Raw genomic sequence first — 20556 nt, forward strand, 5'->3', positions numbered from 1 at the left:
GTTGGGGAGTTTCCATCTTCTTTTGGCACTTCTTGGCCTGGGAAGCGGAGCAGGGAATGGAGCCCCGCGGGTGGTGGCTCTGCCTCCGCAGCCTAGGAAGTGCTTTGGGACCTGGCTGTTGTAGAAGGAATTGGGGGGGGCCTGCCTGCGCTGAACCCTCTCTGTAATCCCTAAATGTGCCGCCAGCCACAGGCACCGGGTGAAGAAGCCTTTTCCACATCACCTGGGGCTTCCTTGAAAAACCCCTCAGCCACGTGGCCCAGGCCTGTCAGCCTCATGTGTGAGAGTTACAAACAAGCCACCAGCTTTGCCTTTCCGGGGCTGGAGAGCTAGCTTGCTGGCTCTGTTTTGGGGCAGTGCAAGGAGGCCTGTGGCTGGAAGCAGGAACAAAGTCCTGGAGGGAGCCCTGCCCTCCTGGCTCCCTCCCCAGCTCCCTCCCCAGCTCCCTCCCCAACCCCCTCCCAGCTCCCTCCCCAGCTCCCTCCCCAACTCCCTCCCCAACTCCCTCCCCAGTCCCCTCCCAGCTCCCTCCCCGCTCCCTCCCTAGCTCCCTCCCCAGTTCCCTCCCCAGCCCCCTCCCCAGCCTCCTCCCCAGCCCCCTCCCAGCTCCCTCCCCAGCTCCCTCCTGCTTCCTCCCCACTTCCTCCCCAGCCCCCTCCCAGCTCCCTCCCCAGCTCCCTCCTGCTTCCTCCCCACTTCCTCCCCAGCCCCCTCCCAGCTCCCTCCCCAGCTCCCTCCCAGCTCCCTCCCCAGCCCCCTCCAGCTCCCTCCCCACTCCCTCCCCAGCTCCCTCCCCACTCCCTCCCCAGCTCCCTCCCCAGCCCCCTCCAGCTCCCTCCCCAGCTCCCTCCTGCTTCCTCCCCAGCTCTGCAGCCAGTTTCCCAGTTTCCCTTTGCTTCTCTCTTTAAGCCTCCGCCCTGAATTACCATGTGCAAAATCATCTTTCTGCAGCCAGTTTTCAGAAGAATGATATTTACAAATTCAAAGAGATCATGTCCCCCTGGTCCACCCCCTCGGGCGCTGCCCCTGCTCTCTGGGTCCCTGAGTGGTCCATCCTCCCCAGGCCCCTGGGCCAGCGCCTGCTTCTTGTTCCCTGCCTCAGTCCCCGCTGCGTGTGGCAGCATGTGGGGTTTCTAGGGCAGGGTCTCCAGGTTCACCCCTTGTGCCTCCTGCCCCACACTGTGCTGGGCTCCAGGTGCCACAGTGAACAATACAGATGTGCCTGTCCCCAGCTGACGTTCCAGGCAGGGAAACAGGCGCCCAGGTGAGGAGGTGGGAATGCAGCCACCAGGCAGTGAGAGAGGCTGGTGAGCATGATGCCTTGATGCGAGAATGTGGCTTCTCAGGGGGTGGGGGCGGGGCCAGGCAGGGAAGAGGGGACCAGAGGTGCAAGGACCAGTAGGAGGAAAGTTCCAGGCATGTTCCAGAGTGACAGGGAGTCATCCAGCGGAGGGAGGCGGGGGACGAGGTGACCACAGGGGTGTTGGGGGCCTTCCGCAGGCCCCATAACCCAGGGTTGTAGCCGTCTCCCAGGGAGACCTGTCAGGGCAAAGGAGAGGTACCAGGAGCCTGGGATTTTGAGGATGCTGTTACAGTAGATTCAGAGTCCAGCCACCAGAGGCTGCTCTGGGGTGGAGGCAGCAGGGAGCAGGAGAGGCTTGCTCTGGCCCAGAGAGGAGGCTCAGGTCCCCGCAGACAGAGCGCACAGCCACCGAGGAGAGGTTTTTACGTTTGTTGTTCTGTTGCCCTAAACTCTTATACTTATTTAGACGTTAAAATTTTATTCATGTTTGCGATACACATTCTCAGAGAGCTCGTGGTCCAGGCACACCCAGCCTGGGCTGTCCTGCGGCACCCTGGGAGGGACCACCCTCCGGCTTCCTGAGGCCCCTGCTGCCCCAGGCTCTGCTGATGAGGCTGTCCCACTGCTGGCTAGGGAAGACACGCTCCCAGCACCCACACAGCCCTCTGTCTGTCCACAAGTCACCTGTGGCCCGTGGGGTGTGTCTGGAAGCTCTGGCCAGGGCGAGGGACAGTCTCTGCACCACCTGTCACTTTTGTTTGGGGTCACAGTTACTAAACCGGTCCCACAGCTGCATGCTGTCAGTCCGCGCTGGCCCATGGGGGACAGCTAGTGTGTAGAGCCATCCTCCTGTCCCTCTGAGAGGGGTGAGTGATGAATGATGGTGCTGAGGAAAGTTCTAGATTGGCAGCCGGAAGACCTGACTTTGTGGTTGTTGGCCCGACTGCACCACACTGCACCGCACGCATTGCACCCTTCCCAACTCCCAGTGTCCCCATTGAGAAGTGTCCCTCAGTGAAGCGGTCCTCGGGGTCCTTCCAGATGTGATAGTCACAGAAGATACACCAGAATCTGGGCAGGGACGCTCTGTAGTTGTGTTTCTCAAAACTCTGTGGACAGGGCCAGTACTTTGATAAGACGCGGTGGAGACAGGTTGCTAGGAGAGGGTACGCCATGCCGGAGCGCCCCCCCCCCCCCCCCCCCCCCGACTCCTGGGCTGCATCCTGGGTCAGGCACGCCCTGCCCACATGCTGGCTCCTGCCTGCAAACTCAGGGAGGGACAGGGCTTTGCAGATGGCCCAGCATGGCCGCCCTCTCCTGGCAGTTCCCGCCCTCTCCTGTTTGTGACCAGCAGCCCCGTGAGTGCTGTCTTCCTGCTGTTTCCTGCTGGCTGTCACCTTACCTGCTGGCTTCCTGCCAACTGTGCCCGTGGCAGCAGCCAAACCCTCGATTCCTTATCTTCCTACAGGTGTATCACAGATGTATCATCCAGGGTGTGAATCTTCACCCTCGATTCACTTCTCCCCAACAAATTCACAGGCCAAGAGCCATTTCCTGGGGCCCTGGTTTCCCATGAGTTCAGTGGAGACTCCACATTCTTGAGACAAATCCAACTCAAACACACACAGATCCTATCGCCTCAGGTTTTGGAAGTTAAGGATCCCCAGGGTGCAGCCACCTTTTCTCCAGCTATTGCTGTTCTCTGTTGATGTCTGTCTCTTGGCAGCTGAGGAGGGAAAGAGCCCCCCTGAATTGGTGTGGGAGGAGTTCCAAGCACAGCCCTGGCTGGCTGGGTGGGGGTCAGCACCGACACCTGCGCCACCCTGTGCCAAGCAGGACGGGGGCTCTTATTGCCTAGCCCAGGTCACCTGCCTGGGAGCCAGGGTGGCTCAGCCAGAGCCAGGCAGTGTGGACACAGGGCAGAGAGGGGGCATTCCCCAGAGCGGCCAGCAGGCACTGGAGGAGGAGGGCGCCCATGTCAGCAAGGACAGGCAGTGGCTGACCCTGCCTCAGGGGCACATCCAGGCCTTTAGATGTTTGCAGAAGCAGGATCTCAACAGAAGTCTACAGAAAGAGGACCCCAAGGCTGGGCCCTGCCATTCCTCCCTGCCCCAGGACCCCTCACCGCCCCAGGTCCCCCTCGCCGCCCCAGGCCACCCGCCTCGGAGTTCTCCTTCTTCCTCCGGGGCTCCTCTCTGTGAGAATAAGCAGAGGTGGGCTTCCTCCCCACGCACTGCACCCCCTTTGTCCTTGTCTCCTCACTTAAAAGAGACCGAGCGGTGGCCAGCCCTTGTGATTCTTGTTGTCCTTAGCACACAGGGTGAGCGCTGCCTTGCAGGTGACAGGTGTGTGTGAGCGGGCGGTGACTGCTGCCCCTTCTGCCTGTGGCCTGCTCTCTAATGTCTCTCCTCTCCCCATGCAGATGGGGGCAGCCATGCCTCCCACGACTCCCGGACCCCCAGTCTGGTCTCTAGCGGAGAGAGCCCCCCCTCCAGCCCCTCCAGCCACAACTGGGAGATGAACTATCAAGAGGCAGCCATCTACCTCCAGGTGAGTGTCTCCTGTCCCGCCCCTGGGGGGCAGAGTCCCCATGCTGCCCTCTTGACTTGCCGGGCGCCCCTGCTTTATGACCTTCGTCCTGGGGCAGGTCTGCTGGCCGAGGGGGACTGAGGACCTTCATCCTTTCCCATCCAGCCTGCGGCTGCTCTCACCTCCACCACGTAGCACGGTTTTGGTTTGTTCATTTTTTTGGAAAAAAATAAGACAGTCATGCTTTTCTGTAAAAGTGATACATGCTCGTCATCACAAACCGAGGGACGAGGAGGAAATGAAGGAACGGGCACCCGGCCAGTCCTGTCCCCATGGTTTCCTTCTGTATTAAGTACGCACGCCCAGGCGAGGGGCACCCACCTGGAATCCAGCTGCTCAGGAGGCAGGAGGGCTGCAAGGTCAAGGCCAGTCTAGCGCTGAGTGAGAGCCTGTTTCAGATCAAACATGAGAAGGGCTGGGGTGACTCTCAGTGATAAGGAGCCTGGCTCCACCCCAGTGCCCCTAAGAAAACCAACCAAGCCACCGCCAGGCAGAGCCAGGCCTGGAGGGTCACTCTGGTAGTCCCCCTCCTCAGGAGGCCAGGGAAGGGCCTGCTGGAGCCCAGATGTTCAAGGCCAGTCTGGGCAACAGAGCAGGACTCCATATCCAAAACAAGTCACGTGCTGCCTGTGGCTGTGTGATCCGCTGGTGTCCTTTGTCAGGGAGGCGCCCAGGGCCTTGTGCACCCTGGGCAGGTGCTGCACCCCGAGCACACCCCGAGCCATAGTCTGCATTTTATTAATAGTGCGCAGCACATGCTTTTCTCTTGTATTATGATCTCGTGTAAATGTCATCCCAGTGACTTTAGATGACATCGGGGGAGTCAGCCTCATTCACTCAGCTGTTGTGAAGGCCTGGGTTTGTTCCCTTGTGGCGCTCCCTGATTCTGCATGGTGAACCCGCGCTCTTACTGCAGAGACTGGGGGATGGGCGACTGGGTGGGAGGGGTCGCGTTTCCTGGGGCCTCCTCAGCCAGCAAGAGTCTGTCCCCTGGAGATCTGCCCTCCACCACCAGCCCAGCCTCTTGGCCTCTATGCCTGATCTTGTCACAGTCGGATTCTGGTCTCTGGTGTCCATTCAGTGAGGATTTGGGTGAAGAATAGAATGTTTCTTAAATTCTTTGAATGATGATTTTCCTCATGTCTCTGAAGCAGTTCTCCCCTGCAAGGATTTGTATTGTCATGTAAAAAAAAAAAAAGATGTCATTCAGTCCAGGTGTCCACTCCGTGTTGTCCAGCTGTCTGTCTGTGTTTTCACACAGAGCCGCGCAGGTGCCTTGGCTCCTCTGCAGATGTTTGATTCAGGTAGAGGCCATAGAAACAGTGCAGGGATGAGGTAGGGAGCTGGGCCCGCCTGTTAGTGTCCCTTCCCTGAGGGCAGAGCCAGGGACTCGGGAATCTGGTAATTCCTTCTCTCCCTAAGCAGGGGAGAGTGCTGGTGATGGAGTGGGGGACTTTGTGGGGGCACCTGCTTGTCCTCACACCAGGCGCCCCGGGCTGGCACCATTACCTCCCGCTTTACAGCCGTCACAGTGGAGTTCAGAGAGGCCAAGCAATGCCCAGACCCCCGCTAGCAAGTCCCCAGGGTGGGTTTAAACTGTCCATCTGGGGCTGGGGCATGGTTCAGTGGTGGAGCCTGGGCTGTCCTTGGTTAGCCTGCACACAGCCCCGGGGCAGAGCTGTCCCCAGCACATCTGTCCTTCTGGCCACATTGTATCCACTTGAAAATGGCCACGGTACTTGTGGAAATAGAGGTGATGGAACATCAGATGTGTCGCGATCATTTTTATGGAAAGTTTTATGTACCTATCGTGGCGTGTGTGTGTGTGTGTGTGCGCGCGCACATGTGTGTATGTATGCGTGTGTGCTCAAGTGTGCATGTGTGAGTGTATGTGTGTATGTGAGTGTATGTGTGTATGAGAGTGCGTGTGAGAGTGCGTGTGAGTGCGCGTGAGTGTGTGCGCATGCACAGAGCCACACATCTGGAAAGTGTTCACCTAGGACAGGACTGGTGACCTCTGGCTGATGGGATTCTATTTTTTTTTAATATTTACTTTTTAGTTGTAGTTGGACACAACACCTTTATTTCACTTATTTATGTGGTGCTGAGGAGCGAACCCAGGGCGAGCGCTCTACCGCTGAGCCACAGCCCCAGCCCTGATGGGAGTCTTACCACCTTCTATGTCTGTGTGTTATTTGACTTATTTTTACCAAAACATGCATCAGTTTTAGAGAACAAAAGCTTGGGCAGCCTGGGTCCCCGTGGGCAGCATGGTGACCACTTGTGGAGTGTCGGCTGGTGTCAGGTGGCTTCCTCTTTTGACCCATGGCTGAGCTGCAGCAGGGCCCTTGCACTGGGCTGCTGGTGTGTGAGGGTTGGTGGCCCTGGCTGGTACCCACGGTCCCCTCTCCTCCTCTCCCACATTCCTCCCCAGTGCCTCACCCTCGGGAGCCACATGTCCAGCGCTCACGTCTGTGTGTACTTGAGTCCCAGGGAGCAGAGAGGCCGTCCCACTGGCCTTCCTGACGTGTCCTCGTGTGGCTCGTGCACAGCAGGCAGGGGACGAGCCCCGTGTCGTCCTTTAGGCTCAGATCGGAACCCAGTCCCCCAGGAAGGGTTTCCTCGGGCTTCTTTGGTGGAGACGGTGTCCCCGTCTCCTGTCCGGCGCCTCTAGATTCTGGAGTTCAAGTCGGAGCCCCTGCGGCAGTGCCTTCCTCTGGCTTTCGGGCCACTTGTTGGGAGAAGTTGTGCAAGAGTCACATTTTCTAAAGTAATTCAGCCGAGAAGCTTCCTGGCCACTGTGCCTATTGTCCCTGTCCCTGGGGCCCTGCACAGACCACAGGCTGCGCCGGCCTACCGCCTCTGGCTTGGAGGTGTGGGTCCTTTGTGGCCCCCCCCCCGCTGGTCTGCAGTTGCTCAGGAGGGCAGCAGCGGGTCAGCTTCAGGAAGTGACCAGCTTCAGGAAGTGACCTGCTCCGGGTCCCCTGCAAGCCGCAGCCCAGGCCTTCCCAGGAGTAGCCTCCATGAGGATGGCGAGGGTGGTCGCTGGGATGGACCCTGCAGCTGCCGGGAGCATTTTCAACCTTCACACTGACAACCAGAAATGTCTCCAGAGGTTGCCGTGGGTCAGAGGCAGGCACTAGCCTCCGCCACTCGAGAAGACAGAGCCAGTGCCCGCAGCCCAGCGGCTGAGGAAGTGCCCGCGAAGCCACCAAGGTTGGCTGCCCAGGTGGGGGATGGACCCTTGAGGCCGGACGCCCCCCACTTACGCTGTGTCCACCAACTCCAGGGACCATAAGGAAGCCCCCAAAGGCTGATGGTAACAAGGAGGGCCAGCAGTGGCCTTGGGGTGTGTGCTGGTGAGGAGGCCGAGTAGGGACCCTCACGTGCGGGATGTGGAAAAACCTGGAGGTGCTCAGGAAGCCGAGCAGACCTGCTGTGCCCTGCGGTTCCACCTCTGGGCCCTTCTGAGAGGAGCTGACGTCAGTGTGTCAGAGACATGCGCGTCTGTGGTCCTTGCAGCCACTCATAGTGGCCAAGGGTGCGGGGCCAGGAGTCGTGAGAGGTGAAGGGACAGAGGAAACCTGGGGTAGACTCAGAATAGACTGTGAGCCTCGAAAGGGGACCAGCTCCGGTCATTTGCGACAGCGTGGATGGACCTGGAGAGCGAGATGTGACGTGGAATGAGCCACCATAGGAAGGCAGCGCTGCCCGCCTCACGGTGAGGTTGCAGAGGTGGAGGCTGAATGGGGTCACCAGGGCGGGCAGAGCAGGTGAGGTAGTAAAGCTTCCGTCAGACAGGAGGACTGAGTCCGAGACCCTTGTCCAGCGTGGTGACCGTGGTTAATGATGTAGTGTGTCTGTTTCAGAATTGCTGAGAGGGTCGATTTAAAAAATTTTTTGAAATACTTTTTTTAGTTTATGTGGACACAATATCTATTTAGGTCTTTTTATGTGGTGCTAAGGATGGGCCTCAAGGCAAGCGCTCTATTGCTCAGCCCCAGCCCAGCTCCTAGAGAGTAGATTTTAAATGTTCCTACTACAAAAGAAAAAAAAAAAAAGAAAAAGAAAAAAAGAAAAAAGAAAGAAAGGTGAATAGGGGTGAGTATTGGTTAGTTGATTTTGTCACTCCATAACAGATCCTATATCCAAACATCATCATGCCCCATAAATAAGTGCAATTATCATCTGTCCAAAAAATGGGATTAGGATGCGGGCAGCCTGAGTTAATAAGAGTCCGTGGGTCCCCCTCCGGGCAGCTGTCCCTGGGTCCTAAAGGCATGGTGTTGGCCCATTTTCCTGTGAAAGCTGAGATAATTTCCAACTTTGCTGCTGTGACCAAAAGACCCAACAAAAACAACTTTAGAGGAGAAAAAGTGTATTTGGGGCTCCCGGTTTCAGAGGGCTCAGTCCACAGGTGGCCTGAGGGGAGGCAGGACCTCGTGGCAGAAGAGCATGGCCCAGGGGAGCAGCTGGGAACGTGGTTCCAGGAAGCAGAGGGGGCAGAGACTGGACATTGGACAGATCGTGAACCCAGGGCACCCCCAGAACCCACCTCCTCAGCCACACCCCCTGCCCCCGTCACCCCGAGTCCATCCCTATCAGGCGATTAGCGCGCTGGCTGGTCAAGGCTCTCCTGACCCGGGGCTCCTCCTCTGACCGTCCTGCTTCTCGCGTGAGCTTTTGGGTGCCTACTCTGGACCCACCAGGCACCAGCCCTGGGTCTTGAGCAGCTGCTGTCTCTCTGGCCTGTCCAGGGGGTGAGGCGGGTCCAGCTGCGCCCGAGTTCTTCCCAGTCCTCACCTGGGCCTGCCCCTCTCCCTGCCACCGCACCTCTGGGTCACCCGGAGTCACCCTGGCTGGCGCGCCCACACGGCCATCCTTTCAGGAAGGCGAGAACAACGACAAGTTCTTCACCCACCCCAAGGACGCCAGGGCGCTGGGGGCCTACCTCTTTGTACACAACCACCTCTTCTACCTGATGGAGCTGCTGACCGCCCTGCTGCTGCTGCTGCTGTCCCTGTGCGAGGCGCCCGCCGTCCCCGCACTCCGGCTCGGCATTTACGTGAGTGCCTGGGGCCAGCGAGCAGGGCTTTCTGGGGCAGACAGCAGGAGGGAACCTTCTGGAAGGGCAGGGGCTGCAGCAGACCTAAAACAAGCTCAGGGCAGCCACTGAAGCCCTGAGGACCCCACAGTCTCACTGGGTGAGTGGGGTCAGCAGCCTCCACGGTAGTCTGTCAAGGAGGGGTCCCACTGGTGTCCCTCAGGACCAGTACCCACCTCTCAGTCACCCCACTGTCTGCACACTATCTCCAACCTTGACAAGAAGGCAGTTAGCTGGGGCCACCGGTGGCAGGAGGACGGTCTAGTCCTACAGATGCCTTGCCCAGCAGAGCCCTTGGTCAGCATGGGGCCTGGTGGTGTGTGGGAGTGCCATGTCCCTTGCTCAAGCAGGAACAGGAAAGGACACCCTCACTGAGCAGCCTGGGCCCCAGGCCCTTGTGACCCTTCCCCAGCTACCCTGTCCCCACCGCTGCTCCTGGAGCTGGCTCTCCCTCCTCAGGGGGACCCTGTCCCCTGGAGGACACGGCACCCTGAGCAGACGAGGCTCATTTAGGGTCTTCCCTGCGTTCTTGTCCTGGTGCCAACTGGGGAACGAGACTGGGGGGCCACTTCTTCTCAGAGCCTGGATTGTCCCCTTGGTTTTTAAGTCCCTATTCCGTGCTGCTTTAATGTTCTTCTCTGGGTCTTTGTGAATTTCATGGCGTCCTTCCTGGAACTAGATGGGAGTCTTGTTGCCCCTCTGCTCCTCTCCTCGCGCCCTAGGCCCCGGCCTCTCACCAGGTGCACAGTCCACATGTGGAGATGTTCTGGGGACGCTCTGCGTCCAGGGCTGTGTGTGTTAGGAAGGGGCCCTGGCAGTTTCCCAGGCCCCGGGGGTGGGGCCAAGACAGGTGGCCCTGAATGGTGGCCTGCCACGCCCCATGCCTGGTTGCAGGTCCACGCCACCCTGGAGCTGTTTGCGCTGATGGTGGTGGTGTTCGAGCTCTGCATGAAATCGCGGTGGCTGGGCCTCCACACCTTCGTCCGGCACAAGCGGACCATGGTCAAGGTGACGTGTCTGTCTGCCCGTCGTGTGGCGCCTGTTTCTCCCATGGGTGCTTCAAACCTGTATCTTTGGACTGATTTAAAATCCCCCACGGATGTCACCCCGGGTCCTGCCAGCCTCGGCACGTCCCCAGGTGTCCTGGGGGTACCAGCACAGTCCTGGGGCTCCGTGTTGGCACACTCTGGGTCACCGTAGGTGTGTGCCCTGCACAGTGCACATGCAGCCAGGCGGAAGGGAGGGGTCCGCTCAGCCTGCTGGCCCCGCGCTGACTGCCCCAGCGTTGTGCACCTCTTGTGTGCCAGAGGAGGCCTCAGTAGGGCGAGTCGGGGTGGCGCTCGGCAGTGTGACAAGTGTGCACGCCCGTCTAGGAGAATGTCCCCAGGGAGCGGAGGTCAGGCTGGGCCCAGACCTCCAGGGCCTCCTGGTGGGAGTGGACGTGGGGGAGGCTGGTGGATGCCGAGGGCAGATGACGGTGGGCTGTGGTGGGGAGCAGTCCCTGGGACGCTTCCCCCGGGGCCACACGTCTGCTGGGTGCGCTGGGGTGGGGGCTGGCTGTGGCCTGACGCCCTGGGCCTGCCGTCCAGACCTGCGTCCTGGTGGTGCAGTTCGCGGAGGCCATCGTGGTGCTGGTGCGGCAGACGTCCCACGTGCGGGTGACCCGGGCCCTGCGCTGCATTTTCCTGGTGGACTGCCGGTACTGCGGCGGCGTTCGGCGGTAAGGCTCGGGGCGGGCTGTGTGGATGGGCCCTGCTGCGGGTGGCCTTGACCTCTGGCCTGTGGAGCTGGAGCCCCTGCTGGCCTGGCACGGGCAGGCGGGTCCTGTGGGTTGAGCTTCCCTGACTCCACGTCCAGGGCCCTGTCCGTCCTGCCTGCTGCCCTCTGGGGCCAGCTCCCCACAGAGCGTGCCACTTGCTTGTCACCTGCTGGGCACAGCAGCACCCGCCCCATCAGGCGGCCGTGTGAAGCATCATGGTGGATCGGGCAGGCCCTCCTGGTGCCTCCCCGGGCTCCAGGACCACACCGATGCCAGCCCACACCCAGAGTCACATGTCTCTGGAGACCCATCCGAGACTGTCTCATGGGGGACCTGTGGTGACAGTGGCCAGCAGGGCCTCCTATGTGCCCATGGCACAGTGGGAATCACATCCCTGGGGCGGGCCCTGGGGTATCTCTGGGAGCTGACCTTGGTGCCCGAGGCCCTGTGCTTGGCCTGCTGCCCTTCCTGATCTTGTGGGCCCTCTTCACCTGGGCCACGAGGACCGGTGCTGTGTCTGTCACACCTGCCTTGTTCCCGCCCCCCGGCCCGGGCCGGCCCCCAGCCCAGCTGCCCCTCTCTCCCCAGCAACCTGCGGCAGATCTTCCAGTCCCTGCCCCCCTTCATGGACATCCTGCTCCTGCTGCTCTTCTTCATGATCATCTTCGCCATCCTCGGTGAGCACCCATGCCCTTCAGGAAGACCTTCGCAGTGGGCAGTGTCTGGTCCCTTCAGGCTGCTGTCATCAATGACCATGGGCCGGGTGGCTTGGAAATGGGAATGTACTGCCCACGGTCCTGGAGGCTGCGAGTCCCAGGTCAGCGTGCCCTAGACCCAGCGTCTGGTGAGGGTGGTTCCCAGTCGGTAGCTGGCACCTTCCTCTTGCGTCTCACGCGAGGGGGTCTCTGGGGCCTCTTGGATTCTTTTTTTTTTTTTTTTGCAGCATTGGGGGTTGAACCCCAAGCTCTCTACCACTGAGTTGTATCCCCAAGCCATTTTTTTTTTTGCGGTGCTGATGATTGAACCCAGGGCCTGTGCGTGTGAGAGAAGCCCTCTACCAACTGCACTGTGTCCCCAGCCCGCTTTTTTATTTTGAGACAAGGTCTCACTAAGTTGCCCAGGCTGGTCGATCGTACCTCTGACCCTCCTGCCTCGGCCTCCCACGTGGCTGAGAACCCCAGGTGGGCACCGCAGCCCCGGTGGCAGGTTGCTCTCTTGTGCCCGATGGGCTTATGCCTTTTGATACGTGCAGACGTAGCTCCTTGACGCTGCCCTCAGTACAGTGGGCGTGCCCCTGGTCTGCTGCTGTGGACACTGGCCACATTCAGACCCGCTGCAGTGCGTGGTTTGGTGCTGCCCAGCGCAGGTGCCCTGGTTCCCCTGCGGCATGTGCCTGCACCTTTGGCTCAGGATCCAGCCTCACAGGAGGCCCCCCGGGGCCGGCCTTTGTCACCTGGAAGAGGTCTGGGCTCTTTAGACAGGCAGTGTGACCTGGCATCCTGGCCCAGGCTCATGGTGGGTTCCAGCATGCCACAGAGGCATGTCTCCGGAGACCCCTGGGTGGTGACAGCCCCAGAACCAAGGAGCCCTCATGACCACCCAGTCCTGAGCCGTGTCCTCCCACTCCTCCCACCTGCCCTGGGTGAATCACATTGTGCTTCTCGGGGGACAGATTGCATCTGAGGATGGAGAGTCCCCCTTTTCTCACTCAGGATTCCAAGGACTTGGGACAGCTCATCTTGGGACAGGAAGGGTGCCCCTCCCCAGGACCCTGGCTCAGGGGAGCAGCAGGACCCCTTTGGGACTTGACTTGGCCACTCTGTCCTCCAGGCCAGGGCTCCAGATCCAGCCCCCAGATGGGCTTTGTTGGTCTGCAGAGCTGGGGCGGCTCTTTAGACCTAGACTCTGCAAAATACAGGTCTGCAGCCATTCTAGAGAAAGGCTGTCCGTCCTGGGCACGTTTCCGGGGGCAGTGGACCCCAGAGTGCGGAGCACCAGGTCCTTCAAACAACATGACCTCTTGGGCCCATAGCCCCCTCCACGCCTGGGGCCCAGCGCGGCCGCCACGTGTGTGACATTCAGTTTCCTGGCCCTGGGACTCCCGCTCTCACACCTCTGGTCTTCCTCTGCCACCCTCCAGGTTTCTACTTGTTCTCCTCCAACCCTGCTGACCCGGTAAGCAGCCGAGGCCGCGGTCCCTTCCTGTGGCTGTCCCTCAAGGGGGCTGGAGTGAGCGAGGCAGGTTGGGAAGGGACACTCTGCCTGGCTCCTGGCCCCTGAGAGCCACAGACCTGAGCTCTTGGTCACCTCAGGGCCGAGGCAGTCCCTCCTGTCCCTTGAGGAGGGCATCCAAGACCAGGGTGGAATGCCAGGACACTGGCAGAGCAGTGCAGGGACCAGGCTCCTTGCGCAGACATGTCCCCCGGAGTTGGTGGCCTGCCCCTGCCAGAGGGTGCCTCCGTGCTCTGCCCTCCCAGGGGCTCCTCAGCGGGGGGGGAGCAGGTGGGCAGGGCTGGCGCTGCAGGTGGCCTGGCCACAGTGTGCCCTCACGTGTCCCCGCGCCCCCCTGCAGTACTTCCACACGCTGGAGGACAGCATCGTCAGCCTATTCGTCCTCCTGACCACGGCCAAGTGAGTCCGGGCGCCCTCCTCTCCGTCCTCCGTGGGCCCAGCCAAGGGCACTGCACACCTCGGCTGCCATGCTCCACTCGGGGCTCAGCCTCAGGGCCCAGTGTGGGCTGCGCAGGGAACTGTCCTGCGCCAGGCCTGTCCCTGGAGGCCCCGCGGCTGACCCTGTGCGCGTCAGTTTCCCAGACGTGATGATGCCCGCCTACGCCCGGAGCCCCTGGTCCTGCGCCTTCTTCATCGTGTACCTGTCCATCGAGCTGTACTTCATCATGAACCTGGTAAGAGGCTGGGCGGGCCACGGGTGGGGCCCCGGCTCCTGGCAGGTGTGACGTTTGGGGACTGTGTCAGGTTCCCCTATTGGTGGCATCCTCTCGGGGTCAGTGCTGCTGCTGACGGTGCCGGGTTTCAGGCCAGGGCTGCTCGGGGATCTTGTCATTCTTAAAGCACAGGCAGAGTGACTCTGGAGACTGGCGTCCACCCTGCCCAGCCAGGCTGCAGGGTACTTCAGACCTGAGGGTGGAGCACCTCACCCCCCACCCAACCCCCCCACCAGGGGCTGTTGTGACTGCGACAGATACAGAAACTGCAAGTGTGAGACCAACAGAGGAGTGAGCCCAGGGCACAGCCCAGTGTGGCCCTGTGGGCAGACCCCGGGGCCCTGCCCAGCCACCCTTGCCCTGTGCCCACAGGCCAGGAGCACTGTGTGCCTGTGCCCCGCTCATCAGGAACCCCAGGATCTAGCTGGAGCACCCTCCACTCAGGAGACACGCACCCTGAGCACTCGAGGACTCTGGGGGTGCCTGCTGAGAGAGGCTGGCCCCAGGCTGTCCTCCAGGTCCCCGCCAGCGCTGGGTGAGACCATGCGTCAGCACCAGAGCTGGCAGGGGGCTTTTTGTCCCTGAGGGGGAGGCTGGGACTGGGTGCTGGCCAGTGCTATTCCCCAGTGAGCTGCCCCCAGCCTGTTAGGCTTATTGGTCCATTTCCAGAAAGCACTTTACACTGTCACGGAGTCCGGCTCAGATGGACATGGAAGACGCTTTCTCTGGGCAGACTTGTGAAATCTAGACATTTCTAGTTTCAAAAAAAGAAGACACTTTCTTTTTATGACCAAGTTTAAAAGAAAGACAGTGACCTCCCACCCTCTTGCGTGAGCCCTCCCCTGTGACCTATTCAAAACTGTCTGTTGGGAAAAGCAAGGGCTTGTCCCCTCACTCACACCATAGTCACGGAGGCTCCTGGGACCTCTCCAGGGAGGAGCCTTCTCTCCACCAGTAAGCCACCTGGAGGTGCTCCAGAACTCAGGGTCATAAGTGCAGCCACGCAGGGTGGAGGCCCAGGGAGGCTGTCGGAGCCTCCACGCCCTCACTGTCCCCTGCCCTGCCGCCTGCACTCGGCCTCTCTGGGCGGCCTCTCCTCTAGGCCACAGGACAGCTGCCCGTGGAAAGGCGAGGGGCCGTGGCCTGTTGGACGGGAGCTTGGCTTCCTGTGACCACCTCAGGGAGGAGGACCTCTCCCTCCTGTGGCTGGCTTTGGGAGGCAGTCGGGGCAGGAACCGTGGGTGAAAACCAAAAATTATACAATGTCGTGGGCGCAACAGTCTGGGGCAAGGGTCAGCGACCTGCCCCATGCCAGGTCGTAAAGTTCCATTGTCACATGGCCACGCCCACCGGCTGGCTCATTTCTGTGGCTGGTTTCACAGAACACCTGGTATGGCCAGCTGGGAATGGCGGCAGCCACCTGGCCTTCATAGCCTGAAATATTGGCTGCGTGGCCCAGCTAGGGAAGAGTCGCGCATCGTGACCTGCACAGAGTAAATGGGGGGGGGCCCATGTGAAGGTGGGAATGGCAGGAGAGCATCCTCAAAACGCCTGTGAAAGATGGGGTGTTTCCAGAAAGGGATTCTGTCACATTCCCCCTCCCACCCCCTGCCCTCTAGTAATGTAGCTGGTGTCCTTGAGCTGAGGGTACCAGGCATCCCTGAGGCTGCTTCCTGAGCACAGCCTCCTCCCCGCCTTATTTCTGGGCCACCCATGAAGCCCTGACGCACAAGTACTAGGAGCAGGAGGAAGAACACTGCCATGATGTCTCTTCCTGCCCTTCTTGCTGCTTCCTTGTCCCCTCGCTTGTCCCCGGCCCAGCCAGGGACAGGTAGCAGTGAATGGCTCCTGTGGAGAGCCACCAGAGTCCTGTATCCTGGGGTGCATGCAGGGGTCTCCAGTCCCCTTGGCTGGCTGGTGACGCCTTCCTGCTGGTCCGGCCCTGCAGGGCGCACAGTCAGGCTCTGCCTCCCCCGCAGCTCCTGGCCGTGGTGTTCGACACCTTCAGTGACATTGAGAAGCGCAAGTTCAAGTCTCTGCTGCTGCACAGGAGGACTGCCATCCAGCACGCCTACCGCCTCCTTGTCAGCCAGCGGGTAGGGGCGCGGGCAGGGGTGGGCCTTGCTTTGCCCCTGCCCGGAGCAGCCCCTGAGCCTGGTGGGGCCAGAGACTTCACAGACCAGAGTCCTGCCAGGGAGAAGGAGCAGGGCCTGGGGTGTGTGCTGGCGTCCAGCCTGGCTGCCCTGGGTGGGGAACAGTCTGGGCTGGATCCCTGATCCACCTCTTGTCCTTCGCTCCCCAGAGGCCCTCGGGCATCTCCTACAGGCAGTTCGAAGGCCTAATGCGCTTCTACAAGCCCCGGATGAGCGCCCGGGAGCGCTTTCTGACTTTCAAGGCCCTGAATCAGAGCGACTCACCTCTGCTCAGGTGAGAGCCGGTGCCAGTGGGGGCAGCGCGGCCAGACACGGCCTTCACCCAGGAGCTGGGGCGCCAGGGCAGCGGGAGCAGGTGGCAGAGGCTCATTAGATTTCCCTTTGTCCCTGAGCTTCTACAGGTGGGTGGTGTGTGTCGGGATCCCTCTGTGAGTCACAGAGGTCCAACTGCCAGGCAGGCTGGATGAAAAAGGAATGTCTGCCCTGGCCCAGCCGGTGGCACTGGAGCCCAGGGCAGGGGTCGTCCAGTGGGTGGAGGGGGTGGACATGCGCACACACACGCGCCCGGCACAGCTGCAGAGAACTGAGCCAAGGTCTCGGTGGGCAGAAGGGTCTCCGGGCTGTTGCTGAGGCTCCGAAGCAGCCTCCTACTGGGGAGTGCTCAGTCCAGCCTTTCCCCGGGGCCTCTGCTGGAGGACGCTAAGCGTCCATCTCGAAATCGTGGTGTTCTGCGGCTGCTCCCGGGCGTGGAGACTGTCAGCATCAGTGTGGACCACAGGGATCAGTCAGCATGGCTGGTTGATTGGGTGACCCAAATCCCCCGGGACAGGAGATCAGAGGACATGCTGGGACTCATGAGCTGTCCCCTGCTCCCTGTGAGAGTGGGAGCCGGGGCTCGGGTGGTGCCAGCGTGTGCCTCCTCCTTTTGCTCTCACAGCCTGAAGGACTTCTATGACATCTATGAAGTCGCCGCCCTCAAGTGGAAGGTGAGTACCTGGGAGAGGGCGGGGGGCGGGCAGGTGGGCGCCCAGTAGGAGCGGGGACGGAGGCCTCAGAGGTGCACCCCTGGCACCTCGCACAGCAGGGCCCGGCCCCCACGTCAGCCCCCACATGGTGACGCAGGGTTGTGGTTAAGCGCATCCAGTTTCTGTGACGTCAGGCGAATTAGCCCAGCTTCCCAGGTGCCTGGCTCACCTGTGGGAGCAAGTCCCTTCTCGAGGGAGTCCGGGACAAGGGGAAAGTTGGGCAGGTGCCCTGTGGCTGCCCATGCTGCTGTCACTCAGCTGTTCTGGGTCAGCTGCGCTGGCAGGGAGGAGGGGCCACGCCCTGGCCTGACTCCTGCGCCCACTGCCCCGCAGGTCAAGAGAAACCGAGAGCACTGGTTCGATGAGCTTCCCAGGACCGCGTTCCTCATCTTCAAAGGTGAGGTCCACCTGAGGGTGACCCACAGCTGGGGCAGGCGGGGGTCTCGGAGGCCACAGGCAGACATTCATGGGGGTGGCCTGGTGCAGAGCCAGAGCCCAGTGTGCGTGGCACAACAGCAGCGGGACCTTCTGGATGCTTCCTCACTTAGACCAAAGCAATAGTATTCATTGAAGAAAATCTAGAAAGTCAGCTCATTGGAAGAAAGTGAAATTTATCCACCCCAAGATGGCCACTCGGCTCTCTGACCTGGGCCTTTCTGATGTTTTTTGGTGTGTTTACAACAATAGAGGACTTTGAATCTTGGCAGTTCTGCGTGGGTGTGTGGTTGGCCCACAAGGACTTTCTTGTGTCGCAGCCTAAGCCTGGGTCTGGGCTCTTGGGAACAAGGCTGAGCTGCTGCATGCACACCGGGATGCTTCCCACAGCCGGGCCCTCGCTGGGCACGGGTTTTCTCTGCCCCATGGATGACCGTTAGCTGAATGGGTGGGTGGACAGGTAGGCCGGGCTGAGGAGCAGCAGCGGAAGTCCCACAGTGGACACAGCTTGGCTGTGCTTGTGGGCTCCAGGTGCGTCCCCTTGGGGTCCAAGCAGAAGCACGGGCTCCCTCAGGCAGGCCCTCCCTCTGCAGCCCCGGGCATCGATGTCCTGGTTGACCTGTCCATGAAGTGTGTGGCTGGGGACAGTGTCCTGCAGGTGAGGATTTCATTTGAACGTTTCCTCTCCAAACAGGAATCAACATCCTGGTGAAGTCCAAGGCCTTCCAGTATTTCATGTGTAAGTGTGGCCTGTCCCTGCTCCGGGCCCTTCCCTCCTGAGCCTTTGCTGTTCTACATGGTGGAGGGGAAACAGTTGTGCGTCTGACTATAGAAGATGCCCAGCCTGGTCAGCAGGTGTAGCTCAGTGGACAGTGTGTGTGAGGCCCCGGGTTCCCTCCCCGGCACTAAGTCAGTCAATATGGAGGGAGGAAGACCATGCCGGCACTCCTGTGTGCCAGCACCCGGGACGGCAGATGTCACCGCAGGCCAGGCCTTCCTGGTGGTCTGGACCCTCACTCCAGCTCCTTGTCCGTTTAGATCAGGATGTGTTCAGACACGTTCCAGAACAGGTTGCTGTTTCTCCTCAGGCTGTTTGAATCTGCAGGTTCTTTCCCATCCCTTTCTCCCTCTTTGTTGGGGGTGGGGGGTACCAGGGATTGAACTCAGGGACATTTGTCCACTCAGCCCCATCCCCAGCCCTATTTTGTATTTTATTTATAGACAGAGTCTCACTGAGTTGCTTAGTGCCTCACTTGCTGAGGCTGGCTTTGAACTCGAGATCCTCCTGCCTCAGCCTCCCGAGCCTCTGGGATGACAGCATGTGCCACCAAGCCCTGTTCTTCTTTTCTCCCTCTTGCAGTGTTCAGTTGAGGAAATGGGGCTGTTAGTCCTTTCTCTTGGTTTTTGCATGCTCCCCTGGTGTGTATTTCCTGTCATTTGGATACCAAGACTCTGCTAGTAACTTCTAAGCTAATTTAAAATAAAAACTCAGTTACCCCTAGCATTTCAAGTGCTCAGTAGCCTCAAACAGTGACCAAACTGTACAGATAAGACTATCTCCATCACCACGGAAGCTTCTCTTGGACAGAACCAGACTATAGGCTCAAGCAGATTCAGTCTTTGCAAGGAGCTTCGGTCCCTTTAGCAGGAAGTCGTGTTTACAGACCACAGTCAGACGTGCTGGGGGTGCTCCTGGCTTGGGATTGGTGACTGTTACTAGGCTTTTCCATGGAAGTGGCTAGCATTTCTACCTTTTTAAAAAAATATTTATTTTTTAGTTGTAAGTGGATACAATACTTTTTTATTCATTCATTTATTTATTTATTTTTCTGTGGTGCTGAGGATCGAACCCAGGGTGTTGCACGTGTGAGGCAAGACCTCTACCACTGAGCCCCAGCCCCAGCCCAGCATATTACCTTTTAAAAGATAACTGTGTGGAGCACGGTGGCGCACACCTGTAATCCCAGTGGCTTGGGAGGCTGAGGCAGGAGGATCTCAAGTTCAAAGCCAGGCTCAGCAACTTAGCAAGGCCCTGAGCAACTCAGTGAGACCCTGTCTATAAAAATAAAGTTTTAGAAAGGGCTGGGGACGTGGCTCAGTGATTAAGTGCCCCTGGGCTCAATCCCTGGTAAATAAGTAAATAAATAAAACAGTAAATAACTGTCCCCGAGTGGAGCCCTACTGACTGGGCTCTACAATGAGATTCCTGAGCAGGAGGGAGCTCCCCCTCGGTGGGGTGGCCCTGTTCTCTGTTCGCCCCAGAGCTCTCCAGAAGTCAACCAGGGACGCAGCTGCCACTGCAGGGTCCCGAGCCCCCTGTCCTGTCTGTCCCCTTGTGGCCTATTTCAGACTTGGTGGTAGCAGTCAACGGGATGTGGATCCTCGTGGAGACATTTATGCTGAAAGGTGAGCTGAGGCTGGGGTGCCCCCTCCATGCTGGCCGCTCACCCTGAGCGGGCTCCTCTGTCTTGTAGGTGGGAACTTCTTCTCCAAGCGCGTGCCCTGGAGTTACCTGGTCTTTCTCACCAGTAAGTTCCCGGAGCCTCGCGGCCAGGGGCCTTGGCTTCCCCAAACAAGGACCCTCGGGGAGGGGGCGGAAGCCTAGCCCAGTCCCTCCTCCGGGTCTCTCCTCGCCCTCAGGGCAGGTCCAGGCCCAGGTTTGACCTTCCCCAGCACAGTGGCCTCCAGCTCACCAGGCCTGGCAAGCCTGCCCCTTGCCACTCTCGCTGTCCTTGCGTGGAGACTCGCGACCTGTCCACACCCACACCTTCCTCGGCCTGTGCCCAGGCTCCTTCTGTGTGAGCTCCTCGCCCCTCTCTCTGCCTAGCCTCCTTGTCCCATCAGGGACTTCCCTGACACCATGCTGTCCCCTTCACTGCCCAGACCCCAGGTCCGGACAGCAGGCGTGGCCCAGTGTCGCCCACTGGTGCCCACACGACGCCTGGCATGGGAGGTGCCCAGGGAGTGTGTCAGCAAATGCCTGGGTTCTGGGCCATCCCCAAAGAGGATGAGGCAGCCCCGTCGGCCCCCACCTGGGCCAGGCCCTGTGGCCTTGGGAGCCCCAAGGACACGCCTGAGCGGAGCAGGTGGGGGGCGGGGAGGCGCGGGGTGTTGACCACCGCCTTGTCCACAGTCTACGGGGTGGAGCTGTTCCTGAAAGTTGCTGGCCTGGGCCCCGTGGCGTACCTGTCCTCAGGCTGGAACCTGTGAGTGGGCCGCTCTTGCCAGCCCGGAGTCTCCTCT

At 60.1% G+C, this 20556-nt stretch overlaps 1 protein-coding gene across 6 annotated transcripts in view; it reads left to right on the forward strand.

The window, feature by feature from the left end:
* Nucleotides 1-20556, forward strand: part of TPCN1 (two pore segment channel 1) — a 47735-nt gene that overhangs the window by 18347 nt on the left and 8832 nt on the right. For 4 of the 6 annotated variants that reach the window (XM_081284449.1, XM_081284453.1, XM_081284448.1 and 1 more), the window contains 16 exons: nt 3726-3853; nt 8781-8957; nt 9891-10004; nt 10586-10716; nt 11344-11432; nt 12896-12930; nt 13328-13386; nt 13562-13661; nt 15680-15796; nt 16003-16127; nt 16791-16839; nt 17212-17275; nt 18008-18052; nt 19663-19719; nt 19788-19841; nt 20447-20519. In XM_081284449.1, the coding sequence (XP_081140575.1) occupies nt 3726-3853; nt 8781-8957; nt 9891-10004; nt 10586-10716; nt 11344-11432; nt 12896-12930; nt 13328-13386; nt 13562-13661; nt 15680-15796; nt 16003-16127; nt 16791-16839; nt 17212-17275; nt 18008-18052; nt 19663-19719; nt 19788-19841; nt 20447-20519 (1417 nt within the window). Of the gene's footprint in view, nt 1-3725; nt 3854-6014; nt 7212-7247; nt 7614-8780; nt 8958-9890; nt 10005-10585; nt 10717-11343; nt 11433-12895; nt 12931-13327; nt 13387-13561; nt 13662-15679; nt 15797-16002; nt 16128-16790; nt 16840-17211; nt 17276-18007; nt 18053-19662; nt 19720-19787; nt 19842-20446; nt 20520-20556 lie in introns of those variants that run through there. The other 2 variants (XM_081284451.1, XM_081284452.1) reach the window with 2 other exon arrangements.

Source organism: Spermophilus citellus (genome assembly GCF_964194105.1).
Source record: "Spermophilus citellus genome assembly, chromosome: 3".
Classification (NCBI taxonomy): domain Eukaryota; kingdom Metazoa; phylum Chordata; class Mammalia; order Rodentia; family Sciuridae; genus Spermophilus; species Spermophilus citellus.